This window comes from Halichoeres trimaculatus, unplaced genomic scaffold, assembly GCF_033239565.1.
Source record: "Halichoeres trimaculatus isolate MK-OKI-2021-1 unplaced genomic scaffold, fHalTri1.1 fHalTri1_scaffold_5, whole genome shotgun sequence".
Classification (NCBI taxonomy): domain Eukaryota; kingdom Metazoa; phylum Chordata; class Actinopteri; order Labriformes; family Labridae; genus Halichoeres; species Halichoeres trimaculatus.
The window spans coordinates 3,746,597-3,766,935 of record NW_027437183.1 but is presented as its reverse complement, the minus strand read 5'-3'; the positions used below and the strand labels follow the sequence as shown (position 1 = coordinate 3,766,935).

At 41.5% G+C, this 20,339-nt stretch overlaps 1 protein-coding gene across 1 annotated transcript in view; it reads left to right on the top strand.

Annotated features, from left to right (window-relative positions):
* LOC141790282 (disintegrin and metalloproteinase domain-containing protein 9-like) overlaps nucleotides 1-20,339 on the top strand; it is a 41,553-nt gene that overhangs the window by 5,671 nt on the left and 15,543 nt on the right. Inside the window, exons 2-4 of the mRNA XM_074670044.1 lie at nucleotides 10,219-10,319; nucleotides 17,795-17,853; nucleotides 19,456-19,534. Coding sequence (XP_074526145.1) covers nucleotides 10,219-10,319; nucleotides 17,795-17,853; nucleotides 19,456-19,534 — 239 coding nt within the window. The remainder of the gene's footprint in view (nucleotides 1-10,218; nucleotides 10,320-17,794; nucleotides 17,854-19,455; nucleotides 19,535-20,339) is intronic.

Here is a 20,339-nt window from a genome sequence, read left to right as displayed (position 1 = left end):
CAAGGAAAATGTTCACCACGAGGGGGCGATATGGGGAAAATACGTCTTTTTTTTGGACGGCAGGATGACGATCTGAGATTTATCTGTATTTTTTTCTAATTCAGACTATTTTGACCTGAAAACAACATTTTTAGACCGAATATTTCTCATTGTGCATTCCAAATTATTTTCTTTACCAATTGTTAAAGGGGACATGTTACACAAAATCCACTTTTATATGGTTAGCTGACAGAAATATGCGTCACTGGCATGTCTACAACACCACCTAATATAAAAAAGATCCATCCAGACAATTCTTTGCCTGCTCCTCTTTTCTGGGAATCTCTCCTCAAGCGAGCTGTTTTGAAAATCCAGAACAAAATGATGCTTTAATGTCTGGCAGTTTGTTTGTTTGTAGTAAAGTCACCATGGTAACGGAACACTTGGGCCCCAGCTCATTTGCATATTCTGTTTCAGAGGATGAAACAGCTCAGCAGCAATTGACTTTTAAAGTTTTTTTTAAGTATAGCATTTACTTTTAATTTTCTGCACCATTTCATAACCTTTATGTTGTCTTTGATAAATATATTGTAAGAAAAAAGCTGAACCTTGACTTAAAGCTAGGGTCTGCAGGAACTTTTGTTACTTGTTATGTGGGGGTGACTCGAGAGCTGTGCACCTGACTTAGCATGTTAGCACAAGCTAATCACGGGTATTTGACTCATACCTGGTTAGCAGCTCTTCAAATTCCTGAAAGTCAAGCTGCACCCTCTTAAAAAGCTTAATCTATTTGACATTTTATTTCACTTTGGTGTGTTTTTCTACGACTGCTATCGTAGCTGCTCGGGATAGCTGCTTCCACTCGCTAATCAAAGTCACTTGCGTACTCTGTGCTCTGCGATTGGCTGATGTAACCATGCTTACTCTCTGCCCAGAAATGTCCTTAAACAACCAAAACTTCATCATCCAGGCAAAGGACGGGGTCTAGGGCAGACACAGACACTGACACACATGTAAAGAGGCCCAGAAGTGACAATTAAGCAGGATTATTCCTGTAAAAGTTGACATTTTATTGTTTTAGGGAAATCCTTCAGACTCCATCTTTAGATTGAAATAAATTATTTGTTTTTTTGTCACGTGTATAAAGTTGACTCTCTGTTAAAACTTGAAATCCTACAAAATAAAAGTTTGTTGACAGAATGTTAAAAATTCTTGTTCCTCGCTGGTTAAATGTGTTAGTGTGTGTTTGTGTTTGCGTGTGTGTGTGTGTGTATGGGTGTGTTTTTTCTGCTCGTTAATGTGCAGCTTCGTTTCGTTCAGGCAGGTTGAGCGTTAAGCAGCTTAGCGTCGACGGCCACCAGGCGCACAGCAGAATCCTTCAGCTCCAAACGCTGACAGGAAGTAGTTCAACACTCCAGTCTGACAGTGTGAGTGTGAGTGTGTGTTTACTGTGAGCAGTGAGCTGAGACAGAAACACACAAACGTCCAGAGAGTCTGAATGAATATGATTATATTAACAGTAACACACACACACAGACACACACACACACACACACACACACTCATAGAGTCACTCTGTTTCCCTGAATGATGACTCACTCTGTTTCTTGTCTCTCTGCTGAACATGAACAAATCTGCCGCTCTGAGACGTTTACGCATTCGGTTTGTGTTAAAGGATCAATCCGCAGTTTTTCCTTCTTATCAGCAACAAATCCCAGAATGCACTCTGTTGGGTTTCTTTCCTCTGCCAGATGCTGAATTAAAACACAATCCTGTTGTATTTCTGGTTTTCAATTATCCTCTTTTTTTAAAGGGCCTAGACTTTTAGGGGACATGATATTAGGGTCATTACGGTAGTTGGGGTCGGGGATAAATTTGGTCACGTGTCAAGTCCTCCTGGCAGTCCAACACCAGACATCCACTAAATTCATGTTTACAGTGGCTAACTGTCACATGTTTCTGTAATGAAAGTTGAAATTCTGCTTTAAACCTGAAGTTTTATTGATGTATGCTAACTGCTAGCACATCAGTGTAAGTTCTCATTAGTTAGCATCAAGCTAGCGCTGAGTTTTCTATATCGTTTTTTATACATTCAGAGATGTTTAAAATGTTGAGTGTTACAGAGCCAAGGAAAAACTTAAAGCAAACTTAAGAAACTGTATCTGCTAAGCTAGCAAAGCTAGGGAAGAATAGGCTCTATGCTCGGATCACTTCTGCATCGGCGTGCGGTGGCATGGGCATTTCGGGTTACCGAAAGAAGCAGTAGAAAGTGACAGTGGACGGTGTTATAATGGCAGAAGTTAATTAAATACAGTGTCTGCTGGGGTTGCCTAAATTTTCTGCTTCAGGTATCTAGTACAACATGTAGCAAGTCGTATAAAGGCTTTAACATGTATGTGTTTTTATTTGTTTGGAGCTTTGAAGATAATTTGCTAACAGTAGCTAGCCTCTTAATCCAGTCAACATGTTATATAGCTCTTAATCTACCAAAAATGATATAGAGCACTTGGCGCTAGCATGATGCGAATGTACATCGGGAATTCCATCAATATGCTAGCGGTTAGCACACAATGATAAAACTTTTTTCTTCAAGATCAAAGGCCACCTGTAGATTCCGGAATGCTGCAGATTTCCCGTATTCTCAGAGATCTATTTGATAATTCCAGAACAAGTTGTCCGATATTCTCCAGGAGTTTTTTGAAGTTTCTTTCTTTCTTCAAAGCATCACCAGCTCTGTCTCTGTCATGTCTCTGGACTTTCTCCGAGGTATTTTTAGACGGTCTCCTGGATCCTCTGGGTGTCTCTCCGAGGTTATCTTCTTTGTTTGACGCAGTGAAAGTCATCGGATGAAGCTGCAGTAAATGAGATTAGATTACACAAATCCGCGTTGATCGGCAGGGGGTTGATTTGGGTGTCAGTGGGATTAGGACAAGTCTGGAGGACAAACAATATCCTGAAGAGAAGCATGACAACTAATTTAACCGTTCTGTTTGTGTATCTTTCCTACCTGGAACCTTTTTCTGTTTTAGTCTCTACATCACAAAAAATGTCTGCCTCTGTCTGCTAAACAGACCCATGATCTTCACTTTGTCTTTAAACATCATTCATCGTCATTTTTTATTTTTTTGTTGTGAATCTTTTTTCTGTCCCTCTGGTTCCCCACATCGTATCTTTACATGATTTAGAGCTTCTTCCTATTCCCCCCTCTGGTCTTTGAGCTCTAATTTAACCCCCTATAGATGCTCAAAAACTCACCAAAATTGGCACACCCTTCACAATCACCAAAAAATTTGATATAATTCTAAACTTCACCCCCAACATCACCTAATTTGTTTTCTAGCGCCACCTAGGCACATTAAAATGGCTTTAACAGGCAGCAGGATTGTCGCAGAGAGATGAAACCAACATCAAAAAGTTTGTCTTGTTGAGACACACAAATCATACTCTGACACCCCTGAACTGTCTCAAACAGGAAACCAGCAACTTGCCTTTCAAGATAAAATTTGGTAACATTTTTTGGCCTTCTACAAACATTATCTCCTCTGAAACCACAGATGGTATCGGCTTGAAATTTGCTCAGATGACAGGGTGGACCCTGCTTTGCAAAATTTGTAGGGGAACTTGTTGTGTCGGAAATGGTTTTTGAATTACAAGCCCTCAAAGATGGTGAACCCCAGAGAAGCTTCCTCAGTTTCCCCAATTAGAATGAATGGGAGCCTCCAGCTCCACATAAGCTGTGGAATTTGGGCGTATAGACAAAAATGTGAAACTCATACAGCTTTAAAAATGACATGGATGGATTCCTGGTAAAATTTACTACAAGAACATCTTTTATTTACAGAGATTTGGTCACAATTGTGGCATCTATGAGGACTTATTTCTAAAGCTTCTGTCGATTTCACTCCTTAGCGGTTGGTTATGATGTCACACACTGATTGGGAGTTCCGTGCACCTGGTCATGTGACTCACTGAAGGCAGGAAAATGCTTTTTGTAGTACACAGACACTATAGAGGGATAAAACCTTGACAGTGGAGGTGAAATGGGGATGAAGGGCAACAGTGTGTGGACCCGATCAGCGCTGCTTGCAGCTTAAATATTAGCTTCTGTCGGAAACGTTTCGCTAGCTTTTTAAGGCTGCCCCTTCCCTCTGATTGGTCAGCCCTCTGTAGGCCTGTTAGGGGTAGAGCTACACCTGGTACACCTTGTTGTTTCAGGTCCACCCCTTCCAGATTTCATGAGCCAGATCCTTATTTGATGATGTCATCATTTCAGCATGTCTTGTAAAAATCTGGTGCTATTTTTGGAGCCGCATGTTTTGATTTCGGGGATTTCAACAAAGTATGGGTATGTTGTGGTTTGAAAATCTGCACACCCTCAGTCTGAACATTTTAAATCAATGTTTACAGTATGGGAAAGCAGAGTACCCCCTCTTTAAGTTTCTTACCCAGTCAGTTAGACCTGATGTGAATGCACTCAGATTCCAGCTCTTTTTTTGAAAGCCGTGTTGTGAAGCCTCAGGATGACCTGAAGTGACCTGTGGGTGAGGAAGTGAGAGCTGAGGGGTAAAACGGAAAAGAGGGAGTTCGAGGGAGGATGTGATTCAGTGGGTGGAGGTTGACGGTTGGCGTTTGGACTGACTGAGAGCGGGTTCATGAGGAATTCTGAGTAACTCTGAGGTTCACTTCAGAGGAAAAGCCGAGAGGTGATGCGGGAAACTTTCAACTTAAGGGAAAAAAAATTGACCTAACTTCCAAGTGGGCGTGGCCTTGATCAGTCGTCAGGTGGGTGTGTCCTTACAAGTTCAGACTGAGACGTCAAACAGTCTGACATCGTATGCTTGCTTCAAAATACAAATCAGCACAATGTGTCTCCTTAAAAGACTGACAGAGAGAAACTGACGTAACCAAGAGATCAACACATCCTTACACAAATCCTTTCAGATAAAGGAACACACACACACTGAGAGAAACACACTCATAAATGCTGCATTCATTCCTTGAAATGAGACAAACAAACAGCAGCTAAGCCGGCAGTAATGTGAAGACAAAGACTTTATGTAACAGTCACGGAGAGAGGACACAGGGGACCTCTGTGTCAGTAATCCTCATGTCTTTATTTTTAGATGATTATGAAATTATAAAAAGCTTATTTTCAATAAATGGATCTCTAATCATATCCCAGAAGTCAAAGTTTTGTAGTCTTAATCTCGGCAGGATTCAGTCCACAAACATCAGACTCCTTTAGTCTCGTGTTTACGGTTCACGTCGTGCTCGTCTCTGTCCTCTGATGTAACTCCAGCGAGCTGGAGCTGGAGAGCGTTGTGGAGTGTATTAGCTGAGTTTTGTGGGTGTCGACAGACGACACACTGAGACGGTTAATGAGAGAGAGGCAGAACTAATGAGAGAGTCGACTAAATCTGTGCCACAGTGTGTGAGCTGACCCGGCCTTCACCCCCCACAGCCCTTGCCCTCTCATCCACTCTGTGCTCCTGACCGCGAGCAGCAGGGACTCACGCTGATCTGCAGCTGGACGCAAACTCAAGCACAGTTCTGCTCCAGGATTCACCGTCAGCTCGGCTCAGACCGAGACCAGGAGGAGCTGTGAACTAGGAAAGTAGCAGCGCAGCCAGAGGAATATTCAGAAATGAAAAAGTAAAAGAAATATCAGACAAACTCACTCAACAAGCCCTCCAAGGCTCCATTTGCCACTCAAAGTATTTGGGGCGTGGCCTAATTCAGGGGTTTTTGTAACTCTTAACAGATTACTTGTCAGAATTATACTCAGGTACAAGACTGGTTCTGCTCAGGGGCAAGAGGGGTAGATCCCCCTTAAATACAGTGGGGAAAATAAATATTGAATGCATCAACTTTATTCTCATCACATTTATTTCCAAAGATGCAATTCAAACAAAATTTCTACCAGACATTGGTATTAACTCAAATAATCCACACATGAAAAGAAATCACAACGTTCAGGTCCATAAATAATGATTATGTGGAATTAAGTACGGTAACACAGGAAAAAAGTATTGAACACACCATGGAAAGGCTGTTTACTTTGGCAAGGAAATGCACCCTACCACCTGAAATCTGTCAGTAATTATTACTTGAACTTCCAATTAGTGCAAACTAACATCAGCTGGGCTAGAGCAAATTGATGGTCCTATAAAAAAGGTGTTTTTTTCACCAAGCAGTTAAATACCACACACCTCATGATGGGTAAAGGCAAAGAGCTCTCTGAAGACATTCACAACCTGATTGTTGCTCAGCATCAGAATGGAACTGGTTACAGACTTATATCAAAGCACCTGAATATTCCAGTCAGCACCGTTGGGGCCATTATTCACAAGTGGAAGAAGCACCACCTTACCATCAACAGGCCACGCACAGGAGCTCCTTGAAGATTTCTGACCAGGGAGTCAGAAAGATAGTCAGAAGAGTACTCAACGAGCCAAGGACCACCCTGAAAGTGCTCCAGAAAGACTTGGAGGCAGCAGGTACAATTGTTACAGAGAAAACAATAGGCAATGCACTCCACCACCATTGCCTCTATGGACGCTCAGCCCGCAAGACTCCATTCCTCAAGAAAAGGCATGTTGAAGCTGGTTTAAAGTTTGCTAAACAGCATCTTGACAAGTCTGTAGAATACTGGGAGAATGTTGTCTGGTCAGATGAGACCAAAACTGAACTTTTGGGCTGTCATACTACGGACCATGTTTGGAGGAGAAATGGCTCTGCACATCAGCCAAAAACTACTACACCAACAGTGAAGTTTGGAGGTGGAAGCATCATGGCATGGGGTTGTTTCTCATCTCATGGTGTTGGCAAACTTCATATAACTGACGGAGCAATGAATGGAGCCATGTATGGGGAAATTCTTGATCTGAATCTGCTGCCATCCACCAGGATGATGAAGATGAGATGTGGCTGGACCTTCCAGCAGGACAACCATCCAAAGCACACGGCAAAGTTGACTCACAAATGGTTTCAGAAAAAGAAAATCAATCTGTTATAATGGCCTAGTCAATCACCTGACTTCAATCCAACTGAACATTTGTGGAAAGAAGTAAAGAAAAGGGTTCACCAGAGGGCATCAAAGAATATTCCAGATTTAAAGATAATCTGTGCAGAGGAAAGACGATAACACACAAAGGTGTTGTCTGCATATGGTGAAGGTGTGATTTTGCGTGGGATGTTACAGTATGTTGTGTGATCTTTCAACATATTTATGCTCTGTAAGCAGTAAGCGTCACACAGATGATAATGAATCACATGTTTGTGGATTTATTTTTACATTGCATCAATAAACGAGGCGAAGACTGATGATCTCAAACATTTTCTGTGCTCTTATTCTCTGAGTACGTTTGCTCCTTCCCGGAGTAGTTTTGTAACCTTAATTGCATTACATCAGTGTGTGTGTGTGTGTGTGTGTGTGTGTGTTCCCATCACTGACTCATGAATGATTCAGCTTCCTGCAGAGTCTGACAGGACGAAGAACCAGAACCACAAACAGCCGTTTAGCTAACTGAAGGTGTGTCCTTGAGTCTAACATGGGCCAGTTTAATACAATCTGCAGTGTTGTTGTCATAGTAACATCTATGTGAGCCTTTGATCAGTGCAGGGGTATGCGACCTTAAGATATCAGCAAATAGTAGGGCAGAAGATTTCCTGAGGAAGTGTCTGTTTTACCAACGTAAATGTCACACTCTTTCTTTGATATCCATGTCTACAGATGAATGGATCTGATTTTTGTGTCTGCTGTGCAACAAGTGCCTCTTCCTGGTGACCTGTCTATTTACGCTCTGTTTGGATTTTTAGCAACGTGAAATTGTTTGTCTCAATGAGACGCACAAATCATACTCTGACACCCCTGACCTGTCTCAAACAGGAAATCTGCAATTTGCCTCTCAAAATAAAATTTGGCCACATTTTTTAGGCCTGCTACAAAAATTATCTCCTCTGAAACCACAGATGGTATCGGCTTGAAATTTGCTCAGATGACAAAGTGGACACTGCTTTGCAAAATTTGTACAGGAAGTTGTTGTGTCGGAAATGGTTTTTGAATGACAAGCCCTCAAAGACGGTGAACCCCTGAGAAGCTTTCTCAGTTTCCCCAATTGGAAGAATGGAAGAGGAGCCTCCAGCTCCACACAAGCTGTGGCATTTGGGCGTATAGACAAAAATGTGAAACTCATAAAGCTTTAATAATGACATGGACAGATTCCTGGCAAAATTTACTACAAGAACATCTTATATTTACAGAGATTTGGTCAAAATTGTGGCATCTATGAGGACTTGTTTCTAAAGCTTCTGTCATTTTCACTCTTTAGCAGTTGGTGATGATGTCACACTCTGAGTGGGAGTTCTGTGCACCTGGTCATGTGACTCACTGAAGGCAGGAAAATGCTTTTTGTAGTACACAGACATTATAAAGGGATGAAACCTTGAGAGTGGAGGTGAAATGGGCATGAAGGAACTGGCAACAGTTTGAAGACCCCATTTGTTTTTTATCACCTTCAAGAACAACAGCTATCAGCTGCTGCAGAAATACAGTGTTTGGCATCCCACATAGGCACGTCGAAAGGCAGGGAGCTCCCAGGACAGAGCCACACTGACTGAGCTGGTTCTTTTTAGGCTGTTAAAGTCCATCTGAAACAGTGTGTTCCTTAAATGTTCAGGGTCTAGACTTTTTAATGCTCTTATTACAACAGGAGGTGGCGCCAGTCTTCTCTGTTACATATTGGCAATGCTGAACTCAACTTAGCTTTGTTTGAGTTAGGATGAGGTTAAGGGGCCGTGTACATGACAACAGTTTTAGTGTGAAATGCAAAAGTTTTGTTGCGTTTCAGCCTCGCGTTTACACAGAAACAGTGTTTTAGCAGACCTAAAATGCAACCTTTTGGAAACAGCCTCCAGATTGCAATTTTTCACTGAAGCTGTTGCCGTGTAAACAACAAGCCTACATTTTCAGCTGAAGTCATACTCCACTTCGCGCAAACGCAAACAACAGTCCAACAGTACCATTGTTACAATCGTTGCAGACTCCATGTTGTGCTTGTGTTGCTCAATCTGCTGATCTACCGAAAGCTGCTTCTGGAAAAGACAGTTATAGCGCCAACTACAGGCCTGACATGCTTACTACAGCGTTTTCTGATTTTTTTTCGCCACATTTTAGCGTTTTCAGATGAAACATTGCCGCGTAAACATGGCCTAAGAGGCGAGTTTTTAGCCTCTCTGCAGACAGCTACACAGCGCTCACATTTCAGTTAAGTCAGCCATGCCCTTATATGGGCAAAACTCGTAAGTTTGATAACTTCCAAATAACTGAACAATGTGTGCCAGAAGAGAAATGACGTTTTGGACCAAAATTGATTTTTAACCAGGCAGTAAATATTTTTTCTGTTTAGATCAGCTTTTTTAACTGGTGTCTATTTGGGTTCATGTGCTTCCACCGCCAGCCTCTACTGGACACTAGGTGAACTGCAGTTCTATTTTTTTTTTTTTTTTTTTTTGAAAATTAGTCTTTTTGGGGGTATATATTTTTGATGCCTTTAATCACACAACAGGAAATAGAAGTATCAAAAATATGCCTGCTATCAAGGCTGTTATTCAGGTGAAAACCTCAAAGATCACTGTAAGTGCTGTATGTGATTGTTTCAAAAATCAGGTGGATTTTTTTTTTCGGAATTGACACTAAATACCAAAAATAATCAAACTTTCTTCTCAATGATGTTTCCTTCCAAATATATTAGTTTTAACCATGAGTCACAGTACTTCAGTGCATTTCTAATAACAATGTGCAGTTCATGAGTGATCTGGCATTTAGAGCTGGCTCTTTGAAGTCTAGGATAGGAGCCAGCTCCTAATTGAGAGATGGTTTCTCATCCTTATTTTATGTGATTTTTCAGTTTTTTTTTATGCATTTAATCAGAGGAGAGGACAGAGTAGGAAATAAGGGCAGTAGAGGTGGGGATAGGGGACGGGGTTTTGACACACAGCAGTGATGTACAGCAAAATGAAAAATAATCCTTTGATGTCATGTATGTTTTGTTTTATCAGTAATTTATTTTAAACATAGTTTTACATCATTTTTTAATCTTTTTAGAGAGTCAAGCCAAAAGAGTGAAGTCCCAAAAATGAGCTGAAGTTCCCATCCCTAATTTCAAAGTCTATGTTTCTCTCCGTTAGCCATCAGTCGGCTTCCTCCTGTTCTGATGACTGTTTTTTTTCCTTTTGCAGACTCAAAGCAGACAGAACACCTTTCCTCCTATCAGCTGACCGTCCCTCGACCAATAGGAGGCAGGCTGAGGCGGGACGTGGACGGACGACTCCCCAATCAGGTACTGAGGATTCACTACACTGTGATGACCTCTGACTCAGGAAACACAAACTCAGCAGGTCCACTTCCTGAGTGTGTGTCCTCATGAGGCCCTCGCTGAGTCAGCGCTGTCCCTTTAAAAAATAAAACACATCACACACTCCTCAGTTCAGGAAAGACAGCACTTCAGAGGATGTTTGGAGTGGATCGTTAGATGTACAGGCATGCTGTTACATGCACTCCCTCAGCATGCAGAGTGTGTCAGCGTATGAGTGTCCCCAGCAGAACTGGAGCACTGAATGAAAGGTTCCTGGTAATAAGAAGCTGGTTTTACAGCTCGGGCTTCTCTGAGGAGGAGTTCACTGGAATCACTCTGTCAGGCTGAAGTGAGTCACGGAGAAAGGTGGAGCTGAAACTCCTCTGCTCCACGACTTAATACGGCTCTGTTAATGTAGCCAGACCACCTTAAAACACACCAACACACACACCAACACACACACTCTCACACTGAGGGAGAGGTGTTGTTAGAGGAGAATTTAATCTACTGAGTGTGCGTGTGTGTGTGTGTTTCCTCTGCTGTCATCTTCTTTTCCACCCTGCATGCTGGAACACATTCAGCACACACACACATACACACACTGATACACACTCACACCGTGGTGAGATGTGAGCATGCTCAGACGGTGTGACAGCGTGTGAAAGAATGATACTGTGTGTGTGTGTGTGTGTGTGTGTGTGTGTGTGTGAGCCTGCAGCCATGTTTTTCTCTCCTGCTCTGTCAGATGTGTTTTAATCTCAGCAGGAAACAACAGAAGTCTGAACAAACACTCCACGTTTCATCTTTAACCCTGTCTTCACTCTCCATCACTTTATCTTTTTTTTCAGCACTTTATCAGCACTTTCTGAAAACACGCCGCGGACTGAGGAGCTTTTTAAAGTCACAGAGACCAGAAAACAGGAGCCAGATAATTTAAGCTCTTGTTTTGGGATTGAAAGGATCGTTCGTTCTCCTCCAAACACTGAATTGTGAACGTTATTTAGACTTATTTCGAATTCTTTACATGTCAGCTGTTTTTGTGTCAATCACACTTCCAACTCTCTTTTAGAGTCACATAACTGAAGAAATAACATCGGAAACAGACTAATCTAAATCTCATGCTAAGTTTTTTTTATTACTGCTGACCTACATTCACCAGCAACTTGATTAGGAACACCTGTTCATCTGCTCGTTAATACAAATATCTAATCAGCCAATCACGAGGCAGCAGCTCAGTGCATTTAGTCATGTAGACAAAGGCTGTAAAAAAAATCACTCTCTGTCTACTTGATGGTGGATTCACCATTTTGTAGTGCTGTCCAAATTCTTGGTGAGCAAATAGTCTACTCGATGTATCCCACAATGCATTTTGAAAAGTGGTGTATGAGTTATGCTCACTGTGCGAGCAATATATACCATCATGCATTGCGTCTGAAACATAATATACAGTGGGGAAAACAAGTAATGAATGCGTCACCTTTTTTCTCATCACGTTTATTTCCAAATCTGCAATTCAAACAAAGAAATCACAACGTTCAGGTCCATAAATAATGATTATGGTGAATTAAGTACGATAACACAGGAAAAAAGTATTGAACACACCATGGAAAGGCTGTATACTTTGGCAAGGAAATGCACCATACCACCTGAAATCTGTCAGTAATTATTACTTGAACTTCCAATTAGTGCAAACCAACATCAGCTGGGCTAGAGCAAATTGATGGTCCTATAAAAAAGGTGTTTTTTCACCAAGCAGTTAAATAGCACACACCTCATGATGGGTAAAGGCAAAGAGCTCTCTGAAGACATTCACAACCTGATTGTTGCTCAGCATCAGAATGGAACTGGTTACAGACTTATATCAAAGCACCTGAATATTCCAGTCAGCACCGTTGGAGCCATTATTCACAAGTGGAAGAAGCACCACCTTACCATCAACAGGCCACGCACAGGAGCTCCTTGAAGATTTCTGACCAGGGAGTCAGAAAGATAGTCAGAAGAGTACTCAACGAGCCAAGGACCACCCTGAAAGTGCTCCAGAAAGACTTGGAGGCAGCAGGTATAATTGTTACAGAGAAAACAATAGGCAATGCACTCCACCGCCATGGCCTCTATGACCTGATCCAGATTTAGTACTGGTTGCTCTTGGACATAATCACGCCAAAGGCTAGCACAAAGGTCTCTGGTAAAAATGGGTCCCACAACTTTGAGCAGAGAAACCCAGGAAACTTACCACTAAACTGCCAATCGCAAGTGATGCATGGACCTTTTAATTCTCAAACACAACATATCTTGTGGCCCAATATATGGTTGGTATTTATTTATTGAAATAATGCAAAATACATTCATTACTTAAATTTGATTATTGTGGAAAAATACTCTGAGTTTAATTAGTCATCGCTGTAATTCAAGCTGTTTAACAGTGTTTGAGACAAATTAAACGGTAAATCCCCAACCATCTGCGAGTGACGCTTTAGTTGTGTGAGAGTGATTACGTCACTGTCAGCAGCTGGCGAGTGAGTGAGTGAGTAGTATTATGTTTTTAATGTTTTATATAGTTGATTGAGTGGATTATGAGCAGCTGAAGCTCAAACCAAGCATCAGAATGGAGAAGAAAGTCTCAAGGGTCCAACCTGGTGGTTAGAAAATCCATCGATAACAGACCAAATATAACAAGAGCTGGGCTTGGCCGAACATTTTGAGGCTGATAAACTACGACGTGTTGTTATTAGACAGCCAGCTCTCAGCACACACATACACACACACACACACACTCCATGTGCTGCTTACTCATGGGATGAAACATTCTTGTCTAATGAAATCAACATGTCAGTGTGCTCCAGTTTGAGTCCAGACATTAGTCTATTAACTACGGGTCCAGCAGCTGAAGAAAAGCTCTCAGCCAGCTCAGATGTTACAGATCAACACACAGAGGAGGAGATGTTTACGCCGGTGTTCTGGGTGAATGAATAACCCTGTTATCTGTTTCTATTCTAATGAGTAGATTTAGACAACTAGAGTTCCTTTCCAACCAGAAGTTCCAGGAACTTTCAGGCTTGAAGTCCTGTGAAGACAATGCAAATAATGTCAGGGACATATGGGGAAAAAAGAAGTTGCACTGCACTGCCCCACCAGTAGAAGGCAGTAAGAAAGTGACAAAGGCCACTCAGCAGAAATGACACAATCAAGGGAGACAGAGAAGCTCCTTCTGTGAAACATCTTAGTGGTAAACAGGTAGATTCGTTGGATCGACCCTAAAGCATGAAGATGGCAGATTACCCAGAATGCAGCAGCACAAAACAGCATGTCACCCCGCTGTTAATCTCTCTTCAAAGCTTTTCTTCTGGCTTAAAAAAACATTGACAAGAACAGCACCTGTCTACCTGGGGTCCCTCATCCAGGTCTACGCTCCTTCTGGTCCACTACGCTCTGCTTGTGAAAGACGCCTGGTGCCCTCAGCCCAGCATGGCTCCAAATCTCTAGCCAGACTCTTCTCCTCTGTTGTTCCCTTTCTAATTTAAGAGATGTCTGAAAACTCATCTGTTCAGGAAACACTTTGGCTCTTAATCTGAGCCTTCTCCTCCTCAGACTCAGCTTATGGTGAATTTTCAGCACTAATTACTGAATGTTGTTGAAGGTTGAAGTATATTGTTGCATCAATTAATTGTGGTTTGTTGGCTTGTTGGTTTGATACCTGGCTATTAATTAATTTTCAATACATTTAACATGGTATAAATCTCCTTATTTCCCAGAAATGATAGAAACAAAATAGTGTTAGCTTGATGGCAATGTATATGGAAAATTTCACTGTTATGCTAGTAATTAGCATAAATTGGTATAATTTTGGCTTCAGAATAGAATTTTGACTTTCGTCACAGAAACATATGGCACTTAGTCTTTCAAACTAAACTGAAAACTTCAAATGTCAGGAAATTAAAGGAAAAGTTACGTGCAGGCTCATTGCTGGCAAGGTTCCAAACAACTTAAAATATTGCTATAACCACTTCCTGACACTAGATGGCCTACTTTAGTCAAAACAGTACATCGTCGCATGACGCGCAATTTTTACTTATTTCTGTTTATTTACCTCCAGAGATACGCAGATCCAATGACCAATTACATTTTTTTTCACTGATTAACTTAATAAAATGTTGACACAGAAAAACTGTAAAGCTACTTTTAGTACAAAGAAAATTTACAGGAGGAATTGATAAGGTAACCGACCAAGACTCAGATCTATAAGCAGAAACTGTAAGGGCATTGGTACTGTTCAACCCCCCAGGTAGGGCTGATCTCATTGGTACATTTGATACTCCAGAACTTTATTTAGACCCTAGTTCCTTGGGTTGAGAAGCACCTTGATATTTTAAACATGTTTTTATTGTAGAGACAGCACATTATAAACTGTAATCTTGCTGTTTATGCATAACAAGTTTGATGGATGATAAATCTTATCTCCATACAGTGAGGCGTTTCCTCCTGACCTCACAGTTATGATAACGTGTTAAACTGCCTGACCGACATGGTTTTCCTCCCTGCTGTGTGAATCCCTCACATTATCTCATCTCTGTCACTTAATGACGTATCTGAAACGCGTCACCTCCCTCTGATCTGACCATTAATCATCAACACTGTTCGATACGACACTTCATTGTCCGTCTCAGAAATATGCTCATATCATGGCGCAGGCTGATGAAATGAGACAGAGTGAGTGGTTTCTAAAGTCGCAGGAAGCCTCCGTCTGTGTCCTCTCTGCCTCTCATTATAAACTCATCAGTTTGGCTCTTCCTCCATCAGATGATGGATGTGGAGCCAGTTCGCTCAGAGAGTCCAGGTGTGTTTGTTTAATGGTGTCGACTCCCGCTGAAAGAAGAAGTGAGTCAGAGTCCGAGCGGGTATGAGTTTACAGATCCTGAAGAGGAGAAATAAACACCTAAACTACAAGAGAAGAAGAAAAATGAGACTTTGTATTATCTTCTTCAGACACTTCCTGACCGGGAGGCTGGACCAAGTCTGAAAGAAGAAATTCAGACCTCAGGGTTCACTCAAGCAGCTCAAAAACTCAATCAAGTTCCTGAGAAGAAAATGATGATGGAGCTTTGATTTATTGAAAACTGCTTTTAAACTTACACTCACTGACCACTTTATAAGGCACACCTTGCTAGTACTGTCACTGTCTTACACTTTTTCAGCCAATTATCTTTTTTTAAACTCTTTTCAAGCAATTCAGGTCTCTTTTGTCTCCTTTTATCTTGAAATAAGACATTGTTCTGGATATGTTGGGTGAATGTGGTTTACATTAAGTTTAAATTGGACACAAATACTTGCTAAGACTTCAGACATCACTGGTTGGTGAATCTCAAACTGGAACCTGGCATTCCAGAACTCTTCTTCATGCCTAGCAGTGACAGAGGGTTCCGGAATGCTGAGTTCCATAGTGCTGTGTTCCAGAACGATACCAGCCACTTTATCAGGTAGACCTTGCTAGTACTGGGTTGGACCCCCTTTTGCCTTCAGATCTGCCTTAGTCCTTGGTGTCATAAATTCATCAAGGTCCTGGAAACATTCCTCAAAGAGTTTGCTCCATATTGGCATGATAGCATCACACAGTTGCTGCAGATTTGTCGGCTGAACATCCATGATGAGAATCTCCCGTTCCACCACATCCCAAAGGTGCTCTACTGGATTGAGATCTGGGGACTGTGGAGGACATTTGAGTACAGGGAACTCATTGTCATGTTGAAGAAAGCAGTCTGAGATGATTCCAGCTTTATGACATGGAGCGTTATCCTGCTGGAAGTAGCCATCAGAAGATGGGTACACTGTGCTCATAAAGGGATGGACATGGTCAGCAACAATACTCAGGTAGGCTGTGGACTTTAAACCATGCTCAGTTGGTACTAAGGGGCCCAAAGTGAGCCAAGAAAATATCCCCCACACCATTACACCAGCAGCAGCAGCCTGAACCGTTGATACAAGGCAGGATGGATCCATGCTTTCATGTTGTTGAGGCCAAATTCTGACCCTACCATCTGAATGTGGAGCAGAAATCCAGACTCATCAGACCAGGCAACGTTTTTCCAATCTTCTATTGTCCAGTTTTGGTGTTGCTGTGTGAATTGTAGCCTCAGTTTCCTGTTCTTAGCTGACAGGAGGGTCACCCGGTGTGGTCTTCTGCTGCTGTAGCCCATCTGCCTCGAGGTTGGACGTGTTGTGTGTTCAGAGATGCTCTTCTGCAGACCTCGGTTGTAACCAGTGGTTATTTGAGTTACTGTTGCCTTTCTATCAGCTCCAACCAGTCTGTCCATTCTCCTCTGACCTCTGGCATCAACAAGGCATTTTGTCCCACAGAACTGCTGCTCACTGGATATTTTCTCTTTTTGGGACCATTCTCTGTAAACCCTAGAGATGGTTGTGGGTTAAAATCCCAGTAGATCAGCAGTTTCTGAAATACTCAGACCAACAACCATGCCACGTTCAAAGTCCCTTAAATCACCTTTCTTCCCCATTCTTTTTAAAGCTCTATTAACAACCTACCGTGAAAACCAAAAGCTTTCCGTTCCAACACGTCTATAAAACAGAAAACTTCAGAGCACAAATAACGACAGAGATGATTTGATTCCAGAAGTTTCCGCCTGAGTCTAAACTCTCTGGTGGATCTTGTTTGTTGCTGTGTTTTGGATTCATCCTCCCACGCTGCCTCTGTTGACCTTTGACCCCTGCTGTGCCGGCGGATGGAGGAGCTGCTGTTGGCAGCTGGTTGATGTAGTCCACCGCTGACTTCCTGTCCTCGTTCACCTCAAACACACACACACACACACACACACACACACAAAATCACACACCACCTGTCTGTGTGTGCTCACCCCTGCAGTAATCACACACTTGCTGTTAAATGTAGCTCACACACGCACACACACACACGCACACACACACACTCACACACACACACACACACACACACACACACCATCGTAATCGTTTGCCAGGTGAGTCAGAGGCTGAGGTGACCTTGTAGTGAAGTTTGCTGTTCTTCTTCCTGTCGGGAACTTTGTTCATGTAGAATCGACCAATCAGGCGTCAGCAGGCTTTGGATAAAGTGGGTATGGAGAGCAAAAGCAGGCAGAGCATCCAGCGTTCTGATGATTTATCCGTCGGAGTGGAGGCTACTCTCTACTGGTTACAACATGAGCTTTTATTACTTTCATCATAAATAACTTCTGAGTGTTTTGCAATCGTCAGACAAACACAACAAAGACGTTATGATTAAAAATACATGATTAAATCGCTCAGTGTTTCACCACGGCATCACAGAGATCACAAATCAAACACCACAAAGCTTTGACATACCTAAATAAAAATCAGTGTGTTAGAGGAGTGAGTGTAATTATTGTTTTTTTAATTATAATTATTATAATTTTTGGTCTTGAAATTAACCTAAACATTGTTTCTCTCCTCAGGTCTCTTACGTCATCAGTGTGGATGGAAACGATCATGTGGTTCATCTGGAGAGAAACGAGTAAGTATGATTTTAAACTCTTATCTCTGTTTGATCTCTTTAAATGTTTTCTTTCTTTTTTAAAAGTTGAACAGCACAATCAAAAGTTTACAATACAAAATCTGAAACCTAATCAAGTCTTCAGGTCTTATTTAGATTAAAAATCTTCTCTTTAGACTCAATAAAAGCCACATTGACTTGAAAAACACTTTTTCAGCTACTGGTTTATAACAAAGTAAAAAACCAAGAGGACCGAACATAGAGCCTTGGGGAGCTCCAGAAAATGCCTTTTGGTTCTTATGTACCAAATGCGCTGCAATAATCTGAAATCTAAGCGAGTTTTTATTTTAGGTGAAAATGTTTTATTAGACTTAATATGAGCCACATTCACCTGAAAATCCAGACAAACAGTCTTGTTTTGAGATATTAAGTGGTTGATTAAGAAAAATCCTGGTTTGAATTTTGGGATGCCGTTTCGATTTAAATCGCAATTCTTCTATATATATAGCTTTTTCAACACCAGACCATGTGGAAAAGTTAAATGGTGATGATATCGACAGACTACATCAGGAGCTTATTAACCAAAACTAAAAAAAGAAAGACTTATATTTGAACATAAAATCTTGAAATAAGACATTTTTCTGGACTTTTCAAGTCTAATAGGACTATTTACTTGAAATAAGACAAGATTTCAGTTTTTGCAGTGTGTTTGATGAGAAAGGAATGAAAAAAAAAACAGAAAATTCAAAAGACACATTAAGCCGCTTTTCCACCAATTTGTGGCGTTTCCACTGACTAATCCCGGGACAGATTCCTGATCCGATCCCAGAAGGTGGAGCTACAACACTGCATACCATTGATTGGTCGAAAGAATCGTCACTTCCTGTGTGACAGCAGCTGCATTTCTCCTGGCGGCACACAGTCTTCTCTGAAACAAAGCTTGATTGTTCTTTGTATCAAAGAGTTACATGAAAATCACAGAGAGGAAGAAATGCTGCCTGTCTTTCATCGTTGCTCTTTGTTTACTGTGTCGCGTTTTTCTTCTTTGTTGGATTTATTAGCGGGGTAAACTGTGTCGCGCTGCCACGGCGTCGCGCTATTATGTTACTGATGCGGCTTTCGGCATGCAGCTTACATGCCTCCTACCACAAGGGGGCACAGTTTTCTGTGGAAACGCAAACGGCATCAGGCTTAACTGTACCAAACCGTACTAAACCACTGGTAGTTTTTTGAGGAACCCAGGCGTTTTTCTCTTTAAAATCTTGAAATGAGACATTTTTCTAGACTTGTCAAGTGAATGTTGCTCATATTAAGTCTAATGAGAAAATTAACTTAAAATAAGACAAAAACACTTGTAGGAATGGGTACTGAATTAGGTTCTGATTCATGTACAACCACCTAAATGCATCCTTGTGACTGTGAGGGAGTGGAAGAGTAGGTGATTTTCCATGCTGGACATGAATGCACCATTGCAAGGTTATATATTGAAGAATAAATATGTTAAAATTAAAAATTAATTTTAAAGTGATTTCTGATTAAATTATCAAAATATGAGATGAGTTTTATGACTGTACAAACAAAAGAGAAAGAAACACGAGGGACAAATATTTTTCTTTCTCTCAGCCTGCTGCTCCCTGAAGACTTCACCGTGTTTACGTACAGTCAGAACGGATCCCTGATCACATCCAGACCACCTGTCCAGGTAACACACACACACACACACACACACACACACACACACACACACACACACACACACACACACACACACACAGATCTGAGCCCTGCTTTTTCTCCAGGGAGCCAATCACTGAGCAGATCTGATTAACCAGGGCATGAGCGAGCCCTTTGATCATGTGACCCAGTGGTTTAATGAAGTCAAACAGGAAACTGGGATCAGGAGGGGAGGACGAGTCGTTGAAGTCATAAAGTGAAACAGACTCGAGAGGAAGCAACAGAGACGACAGAGGAGAGGAAAACCAGGGTTAGGAAGAGGGACGTTTCAGAGAGTCCAGGTCTGAGCGTGACCGAAACCAAAGACAGAAACTAAAAACACACTCTGGCTCTGAGAGACCTGTTTGACATGTTTTCAGAGGAACAAATCATTAAAGAGAATTCAGTTTTATTTGAGACCAGCTGAACCACAGAGTCATGGAAAAGTCTCAGTATTATTATTAAGAGGTAGTTTTCAGACACAGGGTGGTTTTGTTTTCTTTAAAAAGATAAAAAGGAGCATTAAGAGACATCATGTCTCGCTCCATCCACCAACGCCACTATGCACCACAGACTGTCCAGGAGTTGGCAGATGCTTTATCAATCAATCAATCAATCAAAATTTATTTATATAGCACTTTTCATACGAATAAAATGTAGCACAAAGTGCTTTACAAACAGACAAATGAATTAAATGAAGGAATTAAAACCCAAACTCACTCCACCCAGCCCACACAGCAACCCATACACAGTGTTGATAAAAAGCAGCATAGATAAAAGACAATATATATATA